The 21,189-nt window shown below is 38.2% G+C and overlaps 1 protein-coding gene across 8 annotated transcripts in view; it reads left to right on the top strand.

Annotated features, from left to right (window-relative positions):
* Nucleotides 1–21,189, top strand: part of LOC117331919 (E3 ubiquitin-protein ligase PDZRN3-B-like) — a 191,628-nt gene that overhangs the window by 154,599 nt on the left and 15,840 nt on the right. For all 8 annotated transcript variants that reach the window (XR_004533694.1, XR_004533693.1, XM_033890899.1 and 5 more), the window contains 2 exons: nt 12,906–12,968; nt 16,089–16,190. Coding sequence is in view for 6 of the 8 variants with exons in the window: in XM_033890899.1 (XP_033746790.1) it covers nt 12,906–12,968; nt 16,089–16,190 (165 nt within the window). In the remaining 2 variants the exon portion in view is untranslated. The remainder of the gene's footprint in view (nt 1–12,905; nt 12,969–16,088; nt 16,191–21,189) is intronic.

Here is a 21,189-nt window from a genome sequence, read left to right as displayed (position 1 = left end):
TAAAGAGAAATATTCTTTTGAGATAATCATACCTGATATGGAATTAAAACTTGGTGAAAAATTAAGTTGTTCATGCAGAGATAGAGGGTACAACAAGGCTATAACAAAAGTACATGGGGCTTCGGGTTTTCTCCTCTATGTCGTAAATCCTGCTATTTTCCATTAATAATTATTCGCACATGATACCAAGATAAGACAGAAAACGATGTAGAAAGAAAATATATTTTGTGTAACTGTCACCTAAGGCCTTATCAGCTCTGGGAATATCTGGGTGCTGCCCCCTATATCAGATAAAGTGAGCGGAGGTGTTGATAATGAGCATCTCCAGCCTCTAATGAGTGGCCCACTAGAGGGCAGTGGGGCACAGATAACGGTGATTAATTTACACCTTCTACAGGTACTGAATCGTTCTCAGGTGTGAGGAGGCCACAGGTATACTCGAGAAGGATTGATGGTAGTACTGACCTATCGATTTAAGAATTGATCCACATATTTAAAAAAACCTGGAATGATAAATATCATTAAATCACTGAAATTAATAGAAATTTCAACCATTTGTGTTGTTAATGAATTTTGATGAAATTACGTTGATTGATTTTGAATTGTATTGAAATTAACAATATTGATTTTAGATTACTGAGTCATGTAACATGTGTTGTGTGGAGACAGAATCCTTTCCCTACAACATGGGGTAATGTAGGAACAGTGTACCACACTTAACAGTAATGGGGACCCTGTGATTTGAAGTCAGTTAGGAATACTGGAGGTATTATGAGTGATTATCTGTGGGCCTATTGATTCTATAATCCTTGTATGTAATGACTCTATGGCCTTTGGTGAATGAAGTGATAACCCTATGGAAGTAATATGTGAATTCTAAACCGTTAATAAATATAGAGGGCAGTGTTACCTGTTAATTGACAGGAAGCTAGCCAGGTGTTTATACGGCTTACTTATATATTCTATTGTCCATCAAAGTCAGCCTTCACCTAGAAATGTACCAGTGTTCCAATTATCATGCAAATCAGGCGAGCTACCTATTTAATATTTGAATCCATGAATTTTGATGAAAAGAAACGATCAGTTTTGACAGGGTGAAGGTCATTGTAGTAAGACTAGGGTCAGGTAAGAAAGTGACCACCCAGTTAGTTACTGATACGTGTGCATAACTAGAATTCTTCACCAGAGGGAATGGACCTGGTAGTCTATAAATGTTATAGGTAATCCTTGTTTTCAGCAGGAAACGAGTAGATATAAATAGATGTATCTTGACAGATATTGGTTAACACCTAAATTTAGCTCATCAGTTTACATATGAAATTGACTCTTAGTTTATTTCAAGTTTTTTTGTTGTTTTTTTTATTATCTACGGACTTGTTAAAGTAAGAATTTCATAATTTTGTGTTTATATCTTGAACACCTTCCTTGCATTTTTCAGTGTCTTTAAATAGAACTTGTAACATTAACAAAATCTTGGTTATGTTTATGTTTCCGAGTATACATCCATGTAAGTATGCCCTAACACAAGGAAGTTCAAAGATTTTCTGTAAACCACTTTCCAACCAAGATTCATGGTAGATAATGTATTCTGTAGAGTGAAAGCCTATGGAAGAATTGCTGTATTATATAGTAACAACTCTAGTGTTATTTTACCATTAAAACTGACTTCACACACTCGCTTAGACAATAAACAACCATTAAACACAGACTTGGTTTTGTGAATTAATTAGTAGGGGACATGATCATACACTTTTTCTGCATAATATCATTTTGCTATAAAGTTGCGGGGTGTATTGGGTTTCCAGCGTCCTCGTACATCATTTCTGATGAATACTGTGCACTTTACCAGTCTGTCACCTAATCTTGCCTTCAGTCGATTGTACCAGCTCAAAAACAATGTCCCATCACCCACTAACTTTGGAGTTGCTTTTCAAAAACATAACCTGCTTTAACCCATCTGTGATTCAGATCTTTATGGAACTTTGATGTAGGGCCATAAAATTGGATTTGATTTAAATTTTGAACTCTTTAGCCTGTTCAGGAACAATGTTTACAATTTGACATAGATTCTCTTTGATACTCTTTTCAACATTGTGGCCTTTGATATGCAATATCCCTTCCCATATTCTGTACCTTAATTAGAAATTCTGACATAATCTGAAACTGTCAGTCGAGGACTAGGGCTTAGCTGTTCAGTGAGGTCATTGTAGTTCGGCTTGTTGTTGGGTGAGGTCATTGGAGTTGGGTGTGTTGTTGGGTGAGGTCATTGTAGTTGGGCGTGTTGTTGGGTGAGGTCATTGGAGTGGGGCGTGTTGTTGGGTGAGGTCATTGTAGTTGGGCTTGTTGTTGGGTGAGGTCATTGGAGTTGGGCGTGTTGTTGGGTGAGGTCATTGTAGTTGGGCTGTTGGGAATTGGTCATGAGTGGGGCTGGTGGGGAAGTGGCCCCGGACACAGGGGTAGTGGGGAAGTGGCCCCAGGAGCAGGGGTAGTGGGGAAGTGGCCCCGGACACAGGGGTAGTGTGGAAGTGGCCCCAGACACAGGGGTAGTGTGGAAGTGGCCCCAGACACAGGGGTAGTGGGGAAGTGGCCCCAGGAGCAGGGGTAGTGGGGAAGTGGTCCCGGACACAGGGGTAGTGTGGAAGTGGTCCCAGACACAGGGGTAGTGGGGAAGTGGCCCCAGGAGCAGGGGTAGTGGGGAAGTGGCCCCGGACACAGGGGTAGTGTGGAAGTGGCCCCAGACACAGGGGTAGTGTGGAAGTGGCCCCAGACACAGGGGTAGTGTGGAAGTGGCCCCAGACACAGGGGTAGTGGGGAAGTGGCCCCAGGAGCAGGGGTAGTGTGGAAGTGTGTAAAAACCTTGACTTATTACACCACTTATGGTACTGTAGGTAATTACTCTCGATTAGTGACATTTGAGGAACTAATATATGACAGCAATACTGAACAGTTTCAGTCCCTGACAATGTTTACTTATGCCTGTTTCTTTTTTGTTTTTTGTTTGCATTTCAAGCATACTTGATTATTTGTCAAGTTTTCAACAGATGACTTAACAACACCCAATACATCTTCCACTCCAAACCTGCCTCAGACTTGTGACATTTTAAGGGATTTTTTCTTTGTACCAAATTACACAAATCTGTTCTGAATCACTGGAATAAAGAAGAAACTAACTTTTTAATCAAAAGGAAAACATTTACAATCATTTCTCCTGACTTGTTTGGTAAGGAAGGGTTGTAAATGAGATTGTATGTGACACTTATGTGGAGTGGATTGCTTTTCGATAAGTATATATGTCTGGTGTGACAGATTTTAAAACATTTCGATGATGCAAGTGCAAAATATGGAAAATGTGTTTTAAATGTGGTTCTCATACAGAACTCAAGCATATGATGGCCACACACACTTTATTTTAGCTTAAACTTAATATTGGATGATGCCACGGCAAGCACCAGTTACTTTTAAGTATTTCATGGAAGGACAAACTCAGATGTTACGTTGACAAAAAGTGCACTTTTTATAATGACCCAGACAACATATGGATCCATTTCCGTAGTGTTAAGTCGGATTACCCCAGTCTTGATGACCAGATGTCGCACAGAGCCAAAGGACCCAAGATTCCATGTTGGATAATTCTTCGAATAGCTTAGGATACTCAAATATACTGATGGTCTGTCTTATCCTATAAGCCTTACTAGTGATAGGTTTTGGGTACCAGTAACTATCGACCTATACTAGTTTTGAGTACCATGGTAACTGTGAGTAACATGGTTACAGACCTATACTAGTTTTGAGTACCATGGTAACTGTGAGTAACATGGTTACAGACCTATACTAGTTTTGAGTACCATGGTAACTGTGAGTAACATGGTTGACCTTTGGTTGCCATCTCCATATTGTCCCTGTCCAGATGGTTTTCTCGCCTTACCATGTGTGGTCCTGTCATTATTTCTATCAAAATACAGAGTATTAAGGGATTGTAGGATTATCCTCAGTCCCCTGGGACCTCTTCCTTTCTGATAAATTGCTCACTGATTTGCTGACCTGCCGAGGACAATTCATTCCATCTAGTTATCTAACTTCCTGGAATCGGACCATGGATCTGTTTGAAGTTGGATACCCATGACTAGTCTGTAGATGAACTTTGAACTGATTAAAGTCCAGCAGAAGTTGCTGTAACCTATCTTACCAATTAGTCATATCAGTTGTAGCTAATTCAATTTTCTCATCATTTTTTTCTCAAAATAATTGCATAAATCTTTTACACAACAATGTGTTTCCATGTTCAGTGTTAAGTAATTGTATTACAGTCATATGTGTATCAGTTTGTGCCCAAAGGATGGTTCTGATTTCTCTGATGCAAAGGTGTAAATTAATGGTTGTATTTTGTATGATAGGGAGATGATCAAAGTGAGGGTGGACAGGCTGGGTTATAGATTTGATGTGATAGGACATTGTTATGGTAATGATGTTGTTTGGGGGAGTTTCAGACTCTGTCAGACTCTGTCCGTTCATAGTACCGACAATGCTGAAATTCACATCTAGGAGATTCGTAAGTGTTTACTCTTAAATAATGTAACAAATATTTAATATGTTACGTTCAAATTTCTCAAATTCAAAACAACCTTATATCTAATGTTTGTATTTTTGGAAGAAAAGCTTACAAAATTTATCAGAAAAAATTAAGATTCCACAATTTTCCTGGGGAATGTGGTGAAGCATATTTGCCTTAATTCCGTACTCAATTGCTGAGGCAAGGATAGATTTTTTAACGTGAAGGTACATGTACATGATGTGTAGATGTTATGTACATACACATAACATTATGTACTTTTCGTGTATTACCGATTGATGAGCTTCGTTGCACGGGTGTACTTTGGTGAGTTTTTTGATGTCGGGTGATTGACAAGGGATGAAGTACCATTAGCTGGTGGGGCCGACAGACTTGCTATGCTATGTATTGGGTGATTGTAGCCTAGCAGATAAGTATAATGGTGGGCTAGACACCAACATGGCCTCACAGTGTGGAAAGATTGCATAAAAATAATCTCCTCCGTTTTATGGTGCTATAAAATGGCAGGACTAATGGTGAAACAGGACTGTGTGGATCTAAACAAGCAAACAGGAAATCACAAATGTTTCCCCTGTAACAGCTCACAAAAAAGTCAAGCAAAATGCATTTTTGTCATATGTTATCAATGTTTTATGGACTATTAAGCTTATTGTTACATTAAGAGCCGATTTTTTTCTGTATTAATCTCTGTCAGATAGATTTTAAGGTCACATACCGGGGCTGATTTGATGGCCCTGTGTACCAGTATGGTATATTTCAATGCCAAATAATTACTAACGTGTCAATGAGAGCTTCCAGGAATTATCTCCCCAGTAATGGACATGAAAATGTGTGATTATTCTCACCAGGGAAGGATGTCACACAACCTCCATATGATCATTTTGAAAACAGCAAAAAATTTTGGTGTCCACAATCTTTAATTTTTAAGTCCTTTCCAAAATAAATTTCATTGCAATGCAGCTGAAAATTAATCAGGAAATGTTCCAGGTAATAAGTATTTAAAATTTAATATAGAAATTAATTATTCTGATATCTGAAATAATTCCAATGTTGTCCAATATCTCGAATGATCGCCCCTTTTATTGAGTAGAGGTGTCCAATATCTAGAGTTTTATTGAGTAGAGGCGTCCTATATCTAGAGTTTTATTGAGTAGAGGTGTCCAATATCTAGAGTTTTATTGAGTAGAGGCGTCCTATATCTAGAGTTTTATTGAGTAGAGGCGTCCAATATCTAGAGTTTTATTGAGTAGAGGTGTCCAATATCTAGAGTTTTATTGAGTAGAGGCGTCCAATATCTAGAGTTTTATTGAGTAGAGGTGTCCAATATCTAGAGTTTTATTGAGTAGAGGCGTCCAATATCTAGAGTTTTATTGATCAGAGGTGTCCAATATCTAGAGTTTTATTGAGTAGAGGCGTCCTATATCTAGAGTTTTATTGAGTAGAGGTGTCCAATATCTAGAGTTTTATTGAGTAGAGGTGTCCAATATCTAGAGTTTTATTGAGTAGAGGCGTCCAATATCTAGAGTTTTATTAGCTCACCTGGACCGAAGGTCCGGTGAGCTTATGTCATGGCGCAGCGTCCGTCGTCCGTCCGTCGTCCGTCCGTCCGTCCGTCCGTCCGTCCGTCCGTCCGTCCGTCGTCCGTCCGTCCGTCGTCCGTCAACATTTGCTTCAAATCGCTACTAGTCAAAAAGTTCTTATTGGATTTTGACCAAATTCGGCCAGAAACATCCTTGGCAGAAGGGGAACAGATTTTGCATAAATGGTGACTCTGACCCCCGAAGGGCCAAAGGGGCGGGGCCCAATAGGGGAAATAGAGGTAATTCCTTTAAATCGCTACTAGTCATAAAGTTATGAATGGATTTGAACCCAATTTGGTCAGAAACATCCTTGGGGGAAGGGGAACAGATTTTGCATAAATGGTAGCTCTGACCCCAGAGGGGCCAAAGGGACGGGGCCCAATAGGGGAAATAGAGGTAATTCCTTTAAAGCGCTACTAGGCATAAAGTTATGAATGGATTTGAACCCAATTTGGTCAGAAACATCCTTGGCAGAAGGGGAACAGATTTTGCATAAATGGTGACTCTGACCCCAGAGGGGCCAAAAGAGCGGGGCCCATTAGGGGAAATAGAGGTAATTCCTTTAAATCGCTACTAGTTGTTAAGTTATGAAGGGATTTGAACCCAATTTGGTCAGAAACATCCTTGGGAGAAGGGGAACAGATTTTGCATAAATGGTGACTCTGACCCCCCAGGGGCCAAAGGGGCGGGGCCCAATAGGGGAAATAGAGGTAATTCCTTTAAATCGCTACTTGTCATAAAGTTATGAATGGATTTGAACCCAATTTGGTCAGAAACATCCTTGGGGGAAGGGGAACAGATTTTGCATAAATGGTGACTCTGACCCCCGAGGGGCCAAAGGGGCGGGGCCCAATAGGGGAAATAGAGGTAATTCCTTTGAATCACTACTAGTCATAAAGTTATGAATGGATTTGAACCCAATTTGGTCAGAAACATCCTTGGGGGAAGAAGAACAGATTTTGCATAAATGGTGACTCTGACCGCAAAGGGGCCAAAGGGGCGGGGCCCAATAGGGGAAATAGAGGTAATTCCTTTAAATCGCTACTAGTCATAAAGATTTGAATGGATTTGAACCCAAGTTGGTCAGAAGCATCCTTTGGGGAAGGGGAACAGATTTTGCATAAATGGTAGCTCTGACCCCAGAGGGGCCAAAGGGGCGGGGCCCAATAGGGGAAATAGAGGTAATTCCTTTAAATCGCTACTTGTCATAAAATTATGAATGGATTTGAACCCAATTTGGTCAGAAACATCCTTGGTGGAAGGGGAACAGATTGTGCATAAATGGTGACTCTGACCCCCGAGGGGCCAAAAGGGCGGGGCCCAATAGGTGAAATAGAGGTAATTCCTTTGAATCGCTACTAGTCATAAAGTTATGAATGGATTTGAACCCAATTTGGTCAGAAACATCCTTGGGGGAAGAAGAACAGATTTTGCATAAATGGTGACTCTGACCCCAAAGGGGCCAAAGGGGCGGGGCCCAATAGGGGAAATAGAGGTAATTCCTTTAAATCGCTACTAGTTATTAAGTTATGAATGGATTTGAACCCAATTTGGTCAGAAACATCCTTGGGGGAAGGGGAAGAGATATTGCATAAATGGTGACTCTGACCCCAAAGGGGCGGGGCCCAATAGGGGAAATAGGGGTAATTATTTTAAATCGCTACTAATCATAAAGTTATGAATAGATTTGAACCCAATTTAATTAGAAACATCCTTGGGGGAAGAAGAACAGATTTTGCGTAAATGGTGACTCTGACCCCAGAGGGGCCAAAGGGACGGGGCCCAATAGGGGAAATAGAGGTAATTCCTTTAAATCGCTACTAGTCATAAAGTTATGAATGGATTTGAACCCAATTTGGTCAGAAACATCCTTGGGAGAAGGGGAACAGATTTTGCATAAATGGTGACTCTGACCCCCGAGGGGCCAAAGGGACGGGGCCCAATAGGGGAAATAGAGGTAATTCCTTTAAATCGCTACTTGTCATAAAGTTATGAATGGATTTGAACCCAATTTGGTCAGAAACATCCTTGGGGGAAGGGAAACAGATTTTGCATAAATGGTGACTCTGACCCCCGAGGGGCCAAAGATGCGGGGCCCAATAGGGGAAATAGAGGTAATTCCTTTGAATCACTACTAGTCATAAAGTTATGAATGGATTTGAACCCAATTTGGTCAGAAACATCCTTCGGGGAAGAAGAACAGATTTTGCATAAATGGTGACTCTGACTGCAAAGGGGCCAAAGGGGCGGGGCCCAATAGGGGAAATAGAGGTAATTCCTTTAAATCGCTACTAGTCATAAAGATTTGAATGGATTTGAACCCAAGTTGGTCAGAAGCATCCTTTGGGGAAGGGGAACAGATTTTGCATAAATGGTAGCTCTGACCCCAGAGGGGCCAAAGGGGCGGGGCCCAATAGGGGAAATAGAGGTAATTCCTTTAAATCGCTACTTGTCATAAAATTATGAATGGATTTGAACCCAATTTGGTCAGAAACATCCTTGGTGGAAGGGGAACAGATTGTGCATAAATGGTGACTCTGACCCCCGAGGGGCCAAAAGGGCGGGGCCCAATAGGTGAAATAGAGGTAATTCCTTTGAATCGCTACTAGTCATAAAGTTATGAATGGATTTGAACCCAATTTGGTCAGAAACATCCTTGGGGGAAGGGGAAGAGATATTGCATAAATGGTGACTCTGACCCGAAAGGGGCGGGGCCCAATAGGGGAAATAGGGGTAATTATTTTAAATCGCTACTTATCATAAAGTTATGAATGGATTTGAACCCAATTTAATTAGAAACATCCTTTGGGGAAGAAGAACAGATTTTGCATAAATGGTGACTCTGACCCCCGAGGGGCCAAAGGGGCGGGGCCCAATAGGTGAAATAGAGGTAATTCCTTTGAATCACTACTAGTCATAAAGTGAGGAATGCATGTTCTAAAAGCAATTCTTGAGGTCTTTCAGACCTTAGAGAGTCAGGACTTCATTAATCTTTAAAGCAGTTTGGATTCCCACACTATAACCATATATAGCATTGTTAGAGATTAACAAATAAAACAAATTGAATATGAACATTATTTTGACATTTGGCCTAATCCAACCAGGTGAGCGATGCAGGCCCCATGGGCCTCTTGTTGAGTAGAGGTGTCCAATATCTAGAGTTTTATTGAGTAGAGGCGTCCAATATCTAGAGTTTTATTGAGTAGAGGTGTCCAATATCTAGAGTTTTATTGAGTAGAGGCGTCCAATATCTAGAGTTTTATTGAGTAGAGGCGTCCAATATCTAGAGTTTTATTGAGTAGAGGCGTCCAATATCTAGAGTTTTATTGAGTAGAGGCGTCCAATATCTAGAGTTTTATTGAGTAGAGGTGTCCAATATCTAGAGTTTTATTGAGTAGAGGTGTCCAATATCTAGAGTTTTATTGAGTAGAGTTGTCCAATATCTAGAGTTTTATTGAGTAGAGGCGTCCTATATCTAGAGTTTTATTGAGTAGAGGCGTCCTATATCTAGAGTTTTATTGAGTAGAGGCGTCCAATATCTAGAGTTTTATTGAGTAGAGGTGTCCAATATCTAGAGTTTTATTGAGTAGAGGTGTCCAATATCTAGAGTTTTATTGAGTAGAGGTGTCCAATATCTAGAGTTTTATTGAGTAGAGTTGTCCAATATCTAGAGTTTTATTTAGTAGAGGCGTCCTATATCTAGAGTTTTATTGAGTAGAGGCGTCCAATATCTAGAGTTTTATTGAGTAGAGGTGTCCAATATCTAGAGTTTTATTGAGTAGAGGCGTCCAATATCTAGAGTTTTATTGAGTAGAGGTGTCCAATATCTAGAGTTTTATTGAGTAGAGGTGTCCAATATCTAGAGTTTTATTGAGTAGAGGTGTCCAATATCTAGAGTTTTATTGAGTAGAGGCGTCCAATATCTAGAGTTTTATTGAGTAGAGGTGTCCAATATCTAGAGTTTTATTGAGTAGAGGCGTCCAATATCTAGAGTTTTATTGAGTAGAGGCGTCCAATATCTAGAGTTTTATTGAGTAGAGGTGTCCAATATCTAGAGTTTTATTGAGTAGAGGTGTCCAATATCTAGAGTTTTATTGAGTAGAGTTGTCCAATATCTAGAGTTTTATTGAGTAGAGGTGTCCTATATCTAGAGTTTTATTGAGTAGAGGTGTCCAATATCTAGAGTTTTATTGAGTAGAGGTGTCCTATATCTAGAGTTTTATTGGGTAGAGGTTGGATTGGAGCTCACTTCATGTTTGACATATTCATTCACAAAAAAAAAGAGAAGGATTTTGTGTTGATATTACTTGTTACCTTCAATCTGTTTTTCATTGATAAAACGTTTTAGACTGAATTTGAATCAGCATGGTGATTTTGGGCTTTTAGGGAAGGTTTTACACAAGTACTCAATGTTACCATAAGTCTTCATTCAAATATAGTCTGCCTATGATGACCATGAAAGATCAGATAGTTCAAGACCTCGTCAGTGTGTACCTGTTACAGGTCTGGTGAATGGAATACCTGTGTATCTGTGATACAGATAATTGTGTGTATAGCTGGAATGATAAGTGTGACCATCTCAGGGATGATACTCTGGGTGGACAGTCCCATTGGAAATACAGGAATGTGTCCTGTAAGCTAAGGGACCTTATATGTCTCTACATACACAGATGTGGACATAGGATGTTTACAGATCAAACTCTGTGTAAATAAGATGTGTCAGGACAGCACTTGTAATTGTGAATTATTTGACCTGAATCAAATACAGGAAATAACAACAGAGAATACTGACATTAGAATGACAAAACGAGGAGAAAATACCACAGAAATGATACAGATCTTCATGGAGACCATTGCTGAAGTATAAGGATGGTTATACAGGTGTTAATAGTCAGAGTTTACAGACAAGCTGTCAAATCTTCTGCTAAAATGAAAGAGTCTTATTTCATTAACCCCTGATATTAATGAAGAGTTTAATTTGCTCGTGATCAGCTGTACAGCACCATAGGTAAGAATTAGATTGGTCACTTTGTCCGGGACAATGTAGGCCCTGCTGCACAGAGTTTGGCCTTTTTGCTATGATAACTTCACCTTAATTTCTGTAATGACAACTGGCTTACTGTGTAGTGTTGATATTGTCAGTACTTGCTGTGATAGCCTGCTGGTGTAACAAGACTTTTCGTCTTTAGTACTAAACCTGGCGCTGATAGCCTACTGATCCTGCACTGAAAGTATGCTGATACTACACTGATAATATACTGATGGTGTACTAATATCTCGCTGATGGTCGTCTTACCTATAACTCTGACCACATGCCTCCACACTAAATGTTCTATAGGGTGTGGATACATCACCAGGAACAATGTCTAACTACAATACTGATAAACCAAGGTAGGAGTTATCGTGTGGACCTGATATGGTAAATATTCCACCCAACATCACAGACCTAGACAGAATCATCGGCACCAGACAAAATTAAAATAGTAACACCTTGATAAGACTCTGTGATAATTAGAGTTTCTCAAGGTTTTTCTTCTTTTTGTTTGAAGTAAGCACTTTGGTCCTTCTTATCATTTGTAGTTTTTATGCCCATTTATCTGGGTAATAAGTGGCTTTTTATCAAAGTCATAAGTAGGCTTTGTTTTTTGTTTTTTGCAGGGACAAGAATAGTATCAGTCTTCAGAGAGATCAGAAGCTGTTTTGTTTGATAAAACAAAGATATTAACATATTAACTTTTTTATAAGATTAAATTTAAATGGTTTCAAGTAGGAATACTCATTCCTTCATATATAGTTGAGGCATCCCAAACTCCAAACTCCAATTATATTTAAATAATGAATGTCTCACAGGCTGGGAAATGTACATATGCAATCTTGATAGAATATTGAGTGTACAGAACATAAATCAATGAAAGATCATGTGTTTGGAAGGTTAATCAATGAAAGATTGTGTGTTTGGAAGGTTAATCAAGTTTTCGTGTTCCTTGAATAAATTGCTTGTCGAGAAAAGTAATATGCACTTGTGTACCTTGGTCGTCAAGAGCAGAAATGTCCTGAGTATTGGATGAGATTGTGGTGAATTTTTCAGGCAGAATTTACATGGCTGGTTTACAGATGTATACTGGGAGGTTATTGGTAGTGTGAGATTTATAGGGAGGAGGGGGAGACCTGCCAGTTGCACCGACCATGAAATCACATACACATCTGTATCTTGTCCTATTGGTACTAGTCATAGTTTAATGTTTCAGGGGTAAATCTCCGACCTTATAAAATCTCACTTTTCTAGACCTGTACGAAATGGCCTTGGAATGTTTCATTTGAATACTATGCCATCGCCAAATATCTGAATAAGTAGTACTGAGAAGGTTTCCATAGTCAAATATCCATACAATAACACAAATAAACGTCACTATCTATCATTGTATAGTAAAAGCAACACCATTATTGGGATCAAAGTTCAATGTCTTTGACATGTTTGATTATAAATACTCACAGAACACATTTTCGTAGTTTTCAAACCAATGTGTTTGTATATTTCTTGTTACTCATTTATATCATGATGTTAGGACGTAGTGAGCTGTAATATATCATGGTTTGAATTATGTTGGCTGCTATGTTGCCTGTATATTGTAATCCAATATGCAGTTGTACATGTATACAGAAAAAAAATAACTGTTACATTCTCTCATTTCCAACAATACTAATTGGTCAGTTCTATTTCAAAAATGCTTTAATGTTTTTATATAATGTTTCAGGTGGAAACAGAAAGTGTAGCCTTCAAAAATGGTCAGATTCGTGAAGGAGATCAAATTTTACAGGTGAGTGTTGAAAAAAAAACTTCAGAAACCCATTTTTGTGTTGTTCTTACCCAAACACAGGTGTCAAACATATGTACTGTAGGAAAAACTAAAATGATGAGAAAGTAAAAGATTTGTAGCTTTCCTGTAGGGATTTTGTATCGTTTAACATCCTATGGTCATGCAATACATTTATTAGTTAGCAGTTGATGTTTGCCTAACAATGCTTGACTGTGCACGGATAATAGAACAACTGATTGATAGTCGTCTTTACTGGTTTTACTCCTTATTTATACCACGGGGAGTCAATTGAAATAGGACTTTCTTACTTTTGTAGTATCATGTAGGTAGCTTGCTCGTACTGTTGCCAAAACATTTTGTATTCAAATTGAAATGGGTAATTTCGTTTTATGAAAGATTCATAAAACTTTTATGTATTTTATATGAAAAAATCTTGGTTGAAACATCAAACAATTTGATGAATCTGCTTTCGCTGCTCAAGCCTGGCTTCTGTCTTCATCTCGGTTATTGCAGTTTTAGCTTTGTCCTCTATGTGTTTGAACAGCTTTATCATAGAGATCATATGCATGGTATCTGGGGGAGTAAATGAAAGCCTGTGATGATTTGAATGAAGCGAGAGAGCCGTGTAATTTTTGCGATAGGAAAACTAGTGACTTGCCAATGCAGCATTGATTTATTTGATTGCATTATGATGGGGGATATTAAATGATTTTAATGTGTTACAGAAAGGAATATTTAATACAAGGATATCAAGTTGTACGAGATACTGTTGTTTATAAGGAGTAATAAAACACCTCTATCACCAACCCCGAACAAATTAGTCGTAAATATTAAACAACCACATTTAATTAGCTTTTTTGTACTCATCATTATTTCATATCTTTTCTTAAAAGACTTGTAATTTATTTTATAATGGTTCTGTCAGAAATCTTCCACAAAACAGCTGAATCAATTTTGTAGAAGTGTCAAAGTAATATTTAGACAAAATAAATAACCTTATGATAATACTGACTTGTCCCAATTTGGCAAAACTGTCTTTGGCATGTTTGTAAAAAAAGGGCAAGTTCAGCATCAAAGCCAGTGAGGATGTTATTTCTAGATATTGATTTAATTCTGAATTTTTCCTGACAGTAGATAATGTTATTTTATATCGAAATCCCTCCTTCTACCGAGTCTTAATCCACAAGTCTAGTGTGTCTATGATTGTAATCCAAATTCAGTCTCGCGCTGAGCCGGTGTGTGCTGTCCAAACGGAACAAAAACAGCACGGTAATAATACCCTGTACAAGTGTTACATAGTCTGCTATCAGTTAGGCCTTGTTTCCTGCAGTTTTCAATACATGGTATGGATCACTCACAGTAATCCTAAAACAGAAATATGATGCAGAATTATGCCAGTGAGACTAGAATTAACCCAGATACGAGGAGGCTATAATCCACAGCTACAAATCATGCCAAGTCAGCGCCATTGAATTCTATTGTGTGCAAACAGCAACTGGCTTCTTATCTTAAGGGTTTTTCATTGATTTTGTTACAAAAAGTTAATATTTATCCCCAAGATGCCATAGACTAGCAGCTTGTTTTAGATGCAGTATAGGCCTTTTAGTGCTGATGTCAATAAAAAACGAACTCCCTGCATTTAAATTTATATAAAATTTTATTTGGATTAACAAGAAAATTGTCCTAGATATCTGCAGGAAAATAACGCCTGATATATTGGGGGTTGTGTAAACATACAAGGGGAAATTCTATTCTAGTTATTATTGGCATCAGGGCATTAACAGTATCATTGCGTATGGTGTCAGTCTCATTTGATGGCAGTGATGAGTGGCGCCACCTGGTGATGTAGACAGGAAGTGGGTATTAGTAGAGACCTAAGGCAATGGACGATAGCGTAATTATTACCTAACAAATTGATTGTAAACACCCAAACCTCACCAATATGTAGGAACGCACATCACAAGATCGACCCACCTACCCCAGCACAAGAGATAAATCCATTTATAGAATTGGTACAAAGCACCAAAGTCTCAAGCTCTAATAACTGATGAATAAATTGGATACATACAGCTTTGATACATTGTAGGACAAGTAATTCAGGATGTTCTAAAGAAGATTTCATTGTGTACAATCTGTTATTTCTGAAATCAATATGTTAGAGTTCAAAATACATTGTTCTGCCGGCGATTAAGGCTTGCTTTTAAGTGCCAGACATTTTTGTTGCTACGTAAACGTCTACATTTATCGCTATTACCATATATATTTTTGTATTCTGTCATCAGGGCACTCCTGTGGTGTTACAGCTTTAATGCTCTCAAGCAATTGATTTTTATTGTTATGTAATAGTTTATCGGAGATCATGCATTAAGATATGTTTAAAAAAAGCTTTAATTGAATTTTCCAAAATCAAAAATGAATTTTAGATGAAATTATTTTAGTGATATGCATGCACTGTTGATGCCTTAAAAAGGTTTAACACAAGTGTACTGTAATGACCTTCCAATAAATATCAAGTACCTAAATGTGAAATTTATAGTATAGATCTATTGTTAAGTGACATTTGCGTTGAATCGCTTTAGTGTAGAAAACAGGAAGTTATGGAATAAAGGAAAACTAGAACTTCAAACTAGGTATCTCAATAGTCTTACCTAAAACAAAACAAAAAAGGTTTTGATGCTGTAATAAGCCCAAGGAGACCAACATATAATTTTCAAGTCAAACAGGGTGGGCTTATTTCTGAATAGTAGATATTTCAATAGATATAGCTGGTATATTGTCGGGTATGGGTACTATTGTGAGGATTAATATGATATGTAAAAAAAGTTACCTAGTATGATGTTGAAACAATTATTGTCATTTGGCATAGTAGTCAATTTTATTGAAATGATAAAATAATGTAAATCACTCTGATTCATATATTATTGATTACCAAGGCACACAAGATGACATGTAGGAAACTATAAAGAGTCTCTAATCCCTTTACCTGACTTAAAATCTTAATTGATGATCATGATAAAACCATCACTTCGTTCCACTAGAAACCATGTGTGGATTAATGTGTTGGTCTTAAAAGGCAGATGTGTACAAATGTGTTTTAATTTCTGTTTTCTTCCTCACCAGATTAATGGTATAGATGTGCAGAGCCGAGAGCAGGCCATCAAACTTTTTTCTGAGAGAGGGGCAGACATTCGATTGCTTCTTGCCAGACCAGCCCAGCTACAGGTAAGAGTCATTATCATGGAAACTAGCAATGACAACATTCTAGAGATTTTCAAAGAGTTTAATTGACACAGATTTCAATTAGTGTCATTTATGTGTTGGTGCTGTAAAAAGCCATTTTAAATCTGAATCATGAGATTCTTCATAATTGGGTTAATGGAATGGTCCCTAACTTGAAATCCAATCATTCCTATGGTTTTGTTGGTGTAGCGTGATTTCACTAAGCTTGCTTTCAGCATGCTTGTGGAAGTCATATTTCAGAATTACAGAGCCACTTTGGAGATCCTTAATTAAAAAAAAAAAAATCAACAAAAATTCAGGAAAAAGGCCAAGTTTATCACGAAGTAGAAGTTAAAAGAAAATGGACTAAATATTGAAGCTGGAAAACAAATTGTTGTGTGGAATGTAGAAATATCAAAACTGCCATCTAGATTTTATAGAACATTAACCCTAAAATAGTTGATTGAACACTACAAGTATACGTCCTGTTCTAAACCATACAGTGAGCAACAATAGATAAAAAAAATATCAAAACACCACTACTTCATAATGACACATGTTTGATAGAAAAAACAGATTTCATAGATGTTTTTAAACAAGCGTTTGTTTGATAAGGATATATAAACAAACCTGTTGTGTATGGGCCGTTATACAGAGAGTATAGTCTTTCTACTAGAGAATTATCAAGGCAGATATTTCCTGTGTTGTATAACCTACTGATATTGGATATTTTTGTCCACATCTGGTAAATGTTTGAAGAAGTCATGGTTTTTTGGACTCTTTGTGTTAGGTGCTATGTGGTGTAGCTATGTACTGAAACACCAATGTTTGTGCTGTATTGTGGTTTCTCTGACCTTTCTCCTTACCTCCACAAGTTCTGCTGGGTCTTCTGTATGTTTTTTTACATGGTAACATCCCATGTTTCCAGACTTTAGTCTTCTACCATTACCTTGCCTAGATAAACACAAGCGCAAACGTATGTAGTTGTTGCTTCTTTGCAAAGAGGTTTGTAGAGTTTGGAGTTTATTTTCGTAATGTTAAGCTTCATAATCACCTTGAGTCAGCTGGCGGACTCGTTTCCAGGATCGCCATAACAATTACAAGCCCAACACTGCCATGATCAACAGACCTCCACTCCGATCACTGATGTGTTGGTTACGGAAATGATCTGCTTATTTGTCCATCTCAAACATAGGATTGTACATATGGCTGTATATCATTGTAGACATACAGACCTTAGGCTTATCCATGCATCTGCATGTCATTGACAAAGCGTCAATTCTGCATCGCTTTGTCCTCGACATCGTTTGTTGTCCTTGGCATGGTTGGTGGTTGTTGAGGCTATTGTTATATCTCGGTGATATATTTACACACATGATAATTCCTTCTTAAAGCAGCTAAGGTTTCAAAGCGAATAGCAAACAATTGCTTCCAGCAGGACATTTTTTGTATGGTGTAGGTATTGGTTCTGTGTAAATGGGCTTGTGTTCCTAAGTGCCTGTCATATGGTTATAGTTCCTTTTTATTAGTTTCTATTTCATAGAATGTAATTTAGAAAAAAAGATAAGCTAAACAAATACATTCTGAATTATACAATTATATCATCGTTAAGAATCAATAATCTTGGTTGTTGGTTAAGAAGACACCACAATTTTCTGCCGCATTGTTCCAGTGTTTGATTCAATAATATGGCCCCAGTTTTGATTTCATCAATGGTCTTTAAAGTTAGGAAAATTTCTTATCTAAAGATTTCCATATGAAAGTATTATTGGATTAAATGGGAAAACATGAACGAACTTTCCTGAAATTCTGTAATGCTTTCCTACTTAGTTAAGGTATTAAGTAAGGCATGGCCCCATACTCTCGTAGAGATTTGGTGTATAGTATACATGGCCCCAATGTATACAGACAACCATTTAGTGTGTTTGCATTGGCTTAGCCAGGAACCAATGAAGTGTAGTATATGTTCAAGTAGTCACAATTACAGAGTTTATTTTTGTCATTATCGGTAACCAATGACAAGAAATTAAAATGCTTTGGAACCACAGCCAAGTTTTCAAAGAACATTTCTTTCAAATTTGGCAAGGACATTGGATAAGGTTGACATTATAAAATGGTGTTGATCAGTACAAGAATAAATAAGACTCCTGTCAGATAAGATTATATAGTAAATTAGTGATCAGGTAGCCCTAGTAGATAGCAAGGTAAGACATCAAAGGCATTCAAACAGTGCATCTGCCAGCAGGCAGGGCAGCTGAAGTGTGGCATCTAATGAACTCCGTAAGAAAACCTGACCATTAGCATCAACAAGTGATAATTAGGAACAATTGTTTGGAGGTGGCCAGATCGTGGCTGGCCACCGGTCAGTGTTAGGGTGGTGATAGAGCAGGTTTCAGATGTATAAACTGTCAGTGCTGCCCAAACACTGGTGTTGGAGTAACTAATCAGTCTGCAATGGCTACATCAAAGGCTTGGCCTGCCTCATTACACTTCAAAGAGAGACGGGGAGGGGTTATCACAACAGGTCCATACACCACTACCCTGGCTGTCTACCCTGGCTGGCAGGCCCCGGCTGTAATTGGGGGTCAGAAACACTCAAAAACATGACAGCTTTTATTTCCCCAGTGTGAGTTTTGGCCATTTGTTTCAGCACATCAGAGAGATATGTTCTTCACAAACAATAACAATGGCATTGAGTCATTGAAACGTATGTTTGCAGAACTCTGAGAGAAGGTGAGGTGTACTGGCGCCCAGTGTAAAGGGTCCTGTGCCTGGCTGTCATTAAACCATCTCAAAATGATCAGTCTCTGTTTGGAAAAGCTTGTAATGATCCTTGCCAAAGTTTTTAGAATAAATCTATTCCTTCTGTGCTGGAGATATTTATAGACAGAAGAATTTTACATATAGAACTCTGCTTTGTTTTAACAATCTTTAAAAAAAATCCTTGCATCTCTCATTCCTAAAGATTTAAATGCCAAAAATCCTTTAAGTCTTCAGATCAATAGATGTAGCTAAATTGCTTACATAAATGTGTTGGAAATGTGTCTCTTGTTTGAGTCATTAAAACTTGTCTAAGATTTCCCATGTGTACAGAAGATCAATATCTGCATGCTTGTTTTTACTGGAGAGATTGGTAAACAATACTGTAGCAGACTCCAATAAGTTACCATAAATAATGGCCTAGGTGACATCTTTAGTGTCTGCTGTATCTCCCTGTATATTTTTAGTTGAGACTAAGATTGTCCTTGGTCCTGGTCAGAGAGGACATATTCCTCACAGCCATATTGTCCTTGAAACTATCATGAACTAACAATAATTCCTAGTAATTTGGCCACTCCATTCTAGGCTTTGAAGTCTAAATTTTACAATACTGAAAATGTGTCATTTTGGAAAGATGGTCATAATGAAGGTAGGGGAGACAACTGCTAACTTAAAACATTCAATTACCACATAACATTTTAGGAACATTGAAGCTTAATACTCTGTGTTGATGTGTATTAAAACACCCAAACCCAAAAATAAAGTCTCAAAATAGATTTGTTTTAAAAAAAAAACAGATATTGACCATTTTCATTGCTGCACAGTCTTCTAGCTATTCATCAGCAGGAAACCTGTGTCAGGTGTGCTTGGGGAAAACTTGAAGACTGTAATTTCTCTGGCTGGTTCCTAATTGGGAATATTGGCTGTTCATACACACAATTACCCAGCTTTCCACACTTTCAATATCAATTTCCTGACTGTTCTTGTTACCAATTTCCCATTCTCCTCTTATGCTCCGTGTTCCATAGTTCTTCAAAACAATCTTGAGATTATTTAAAAGCAAGTGAATTATAAGGCTCGTAAGTTTTGAAAGGTCAGCACAATTGGTCTATAATCTTAGTCACTGATAACCTTAACTATCTAACCACAATACTTGAGAGTCTGGGTCAACCAGAGGTTTGGAATATGAGGAGTGATTGGTTGCCACGGTAAGGGCATTATACCTGTCCTATCTGTGGGTGATAAGTCAATTAAAGTCAGGATGTGTGGTCTACTATCACCCCTGGGCAAGACAGTATTTCACTTTTTACCCCAAGTCAAAATATCTTTGCTGATTTTTTTCTTTTATGGCAGTTACTTTTTTAAAGATGTTTAAGAAGTAGGTGAAATTCCTGATGTAATACTAGCATGATTAGGAGGTAATGATGATGGATATTTCTGGGATGCGCTGGAAATGGATGATGTAGTTGAGAAAAGTGATATGCTATTTGACATAACTTCATACCAACCTTTTTATGAAAGCTATATTACATGTTAGGTAATTTGAGTTATTGTGATTACCAGCATGACATGGGGGCTCCAGACTGGCTATGGGATTTTAAGAGTGGAAGTAGGGGTCAAGGCTTATAATGCAAGTCGTGGAGTGACGTGGGCCTACAGGCTCACTATGGGAGCTGGTCCAAACTTCAAACTTGCTATGGGACACTGATGAGTGGTTAGTGGGTTTTAGGCTTGCTATGGGGCATTGATGTAATGGTTATAGGGGGTGTTAGGCTTGCTATGGGGCATTGATGTAATGGTTATATGGGGTGTTAGGCTTGCTATGGGGCATTGATGTAATGGTTATAGGGGGTGTTAGGCTTGCTATGGGATAGTGATGTAATGGTTATAGAGAGTTTAAGGCTTGCTATGGGGCATTGGTGTAATGGTTATAGGGAGTTTTAGGCTTGCTATGGGGCATTGGTGTAATGGTTATAGGGAGTTTTAGGCTTGCTATGGGGCATTGGTGTAATGGTTATAGGGAGTTTTAGGCTTGCTATGGGGCATTGGTGTAATGGTTATAGGGGGTGTTAGGCTTGCTATGGGATAGTGGTGTAATGGTTATAGGGGGTGTTAGGCTTGCTATGGGATAGTGATGTAATGGTTCTAGGGGATTTTAGTCTTGCTATGGGATAGTGATGTAATGGTTATAGGGGGTGTTAGGCTTGCTATGGGATAGTGATGTAATGGTTATAGGGGGTGT

The sequence above is a fragment of the Pecten maximus genome, chromosome 7 (assembly GCF_902652985.1).
Source record: "Pecten maximus chromosome 7, xPecMax1.1, whole genome shotgun sequence".
Lineage (NCBI taxonomy): Eukaryota > Metazoa > Mollusca > Bivalvia > Pectinida > Pectinidae > Pecten > Pecten maximus.
This window is presented reverse-complemented; position numbering and strand designations above follow the sequence as displayed.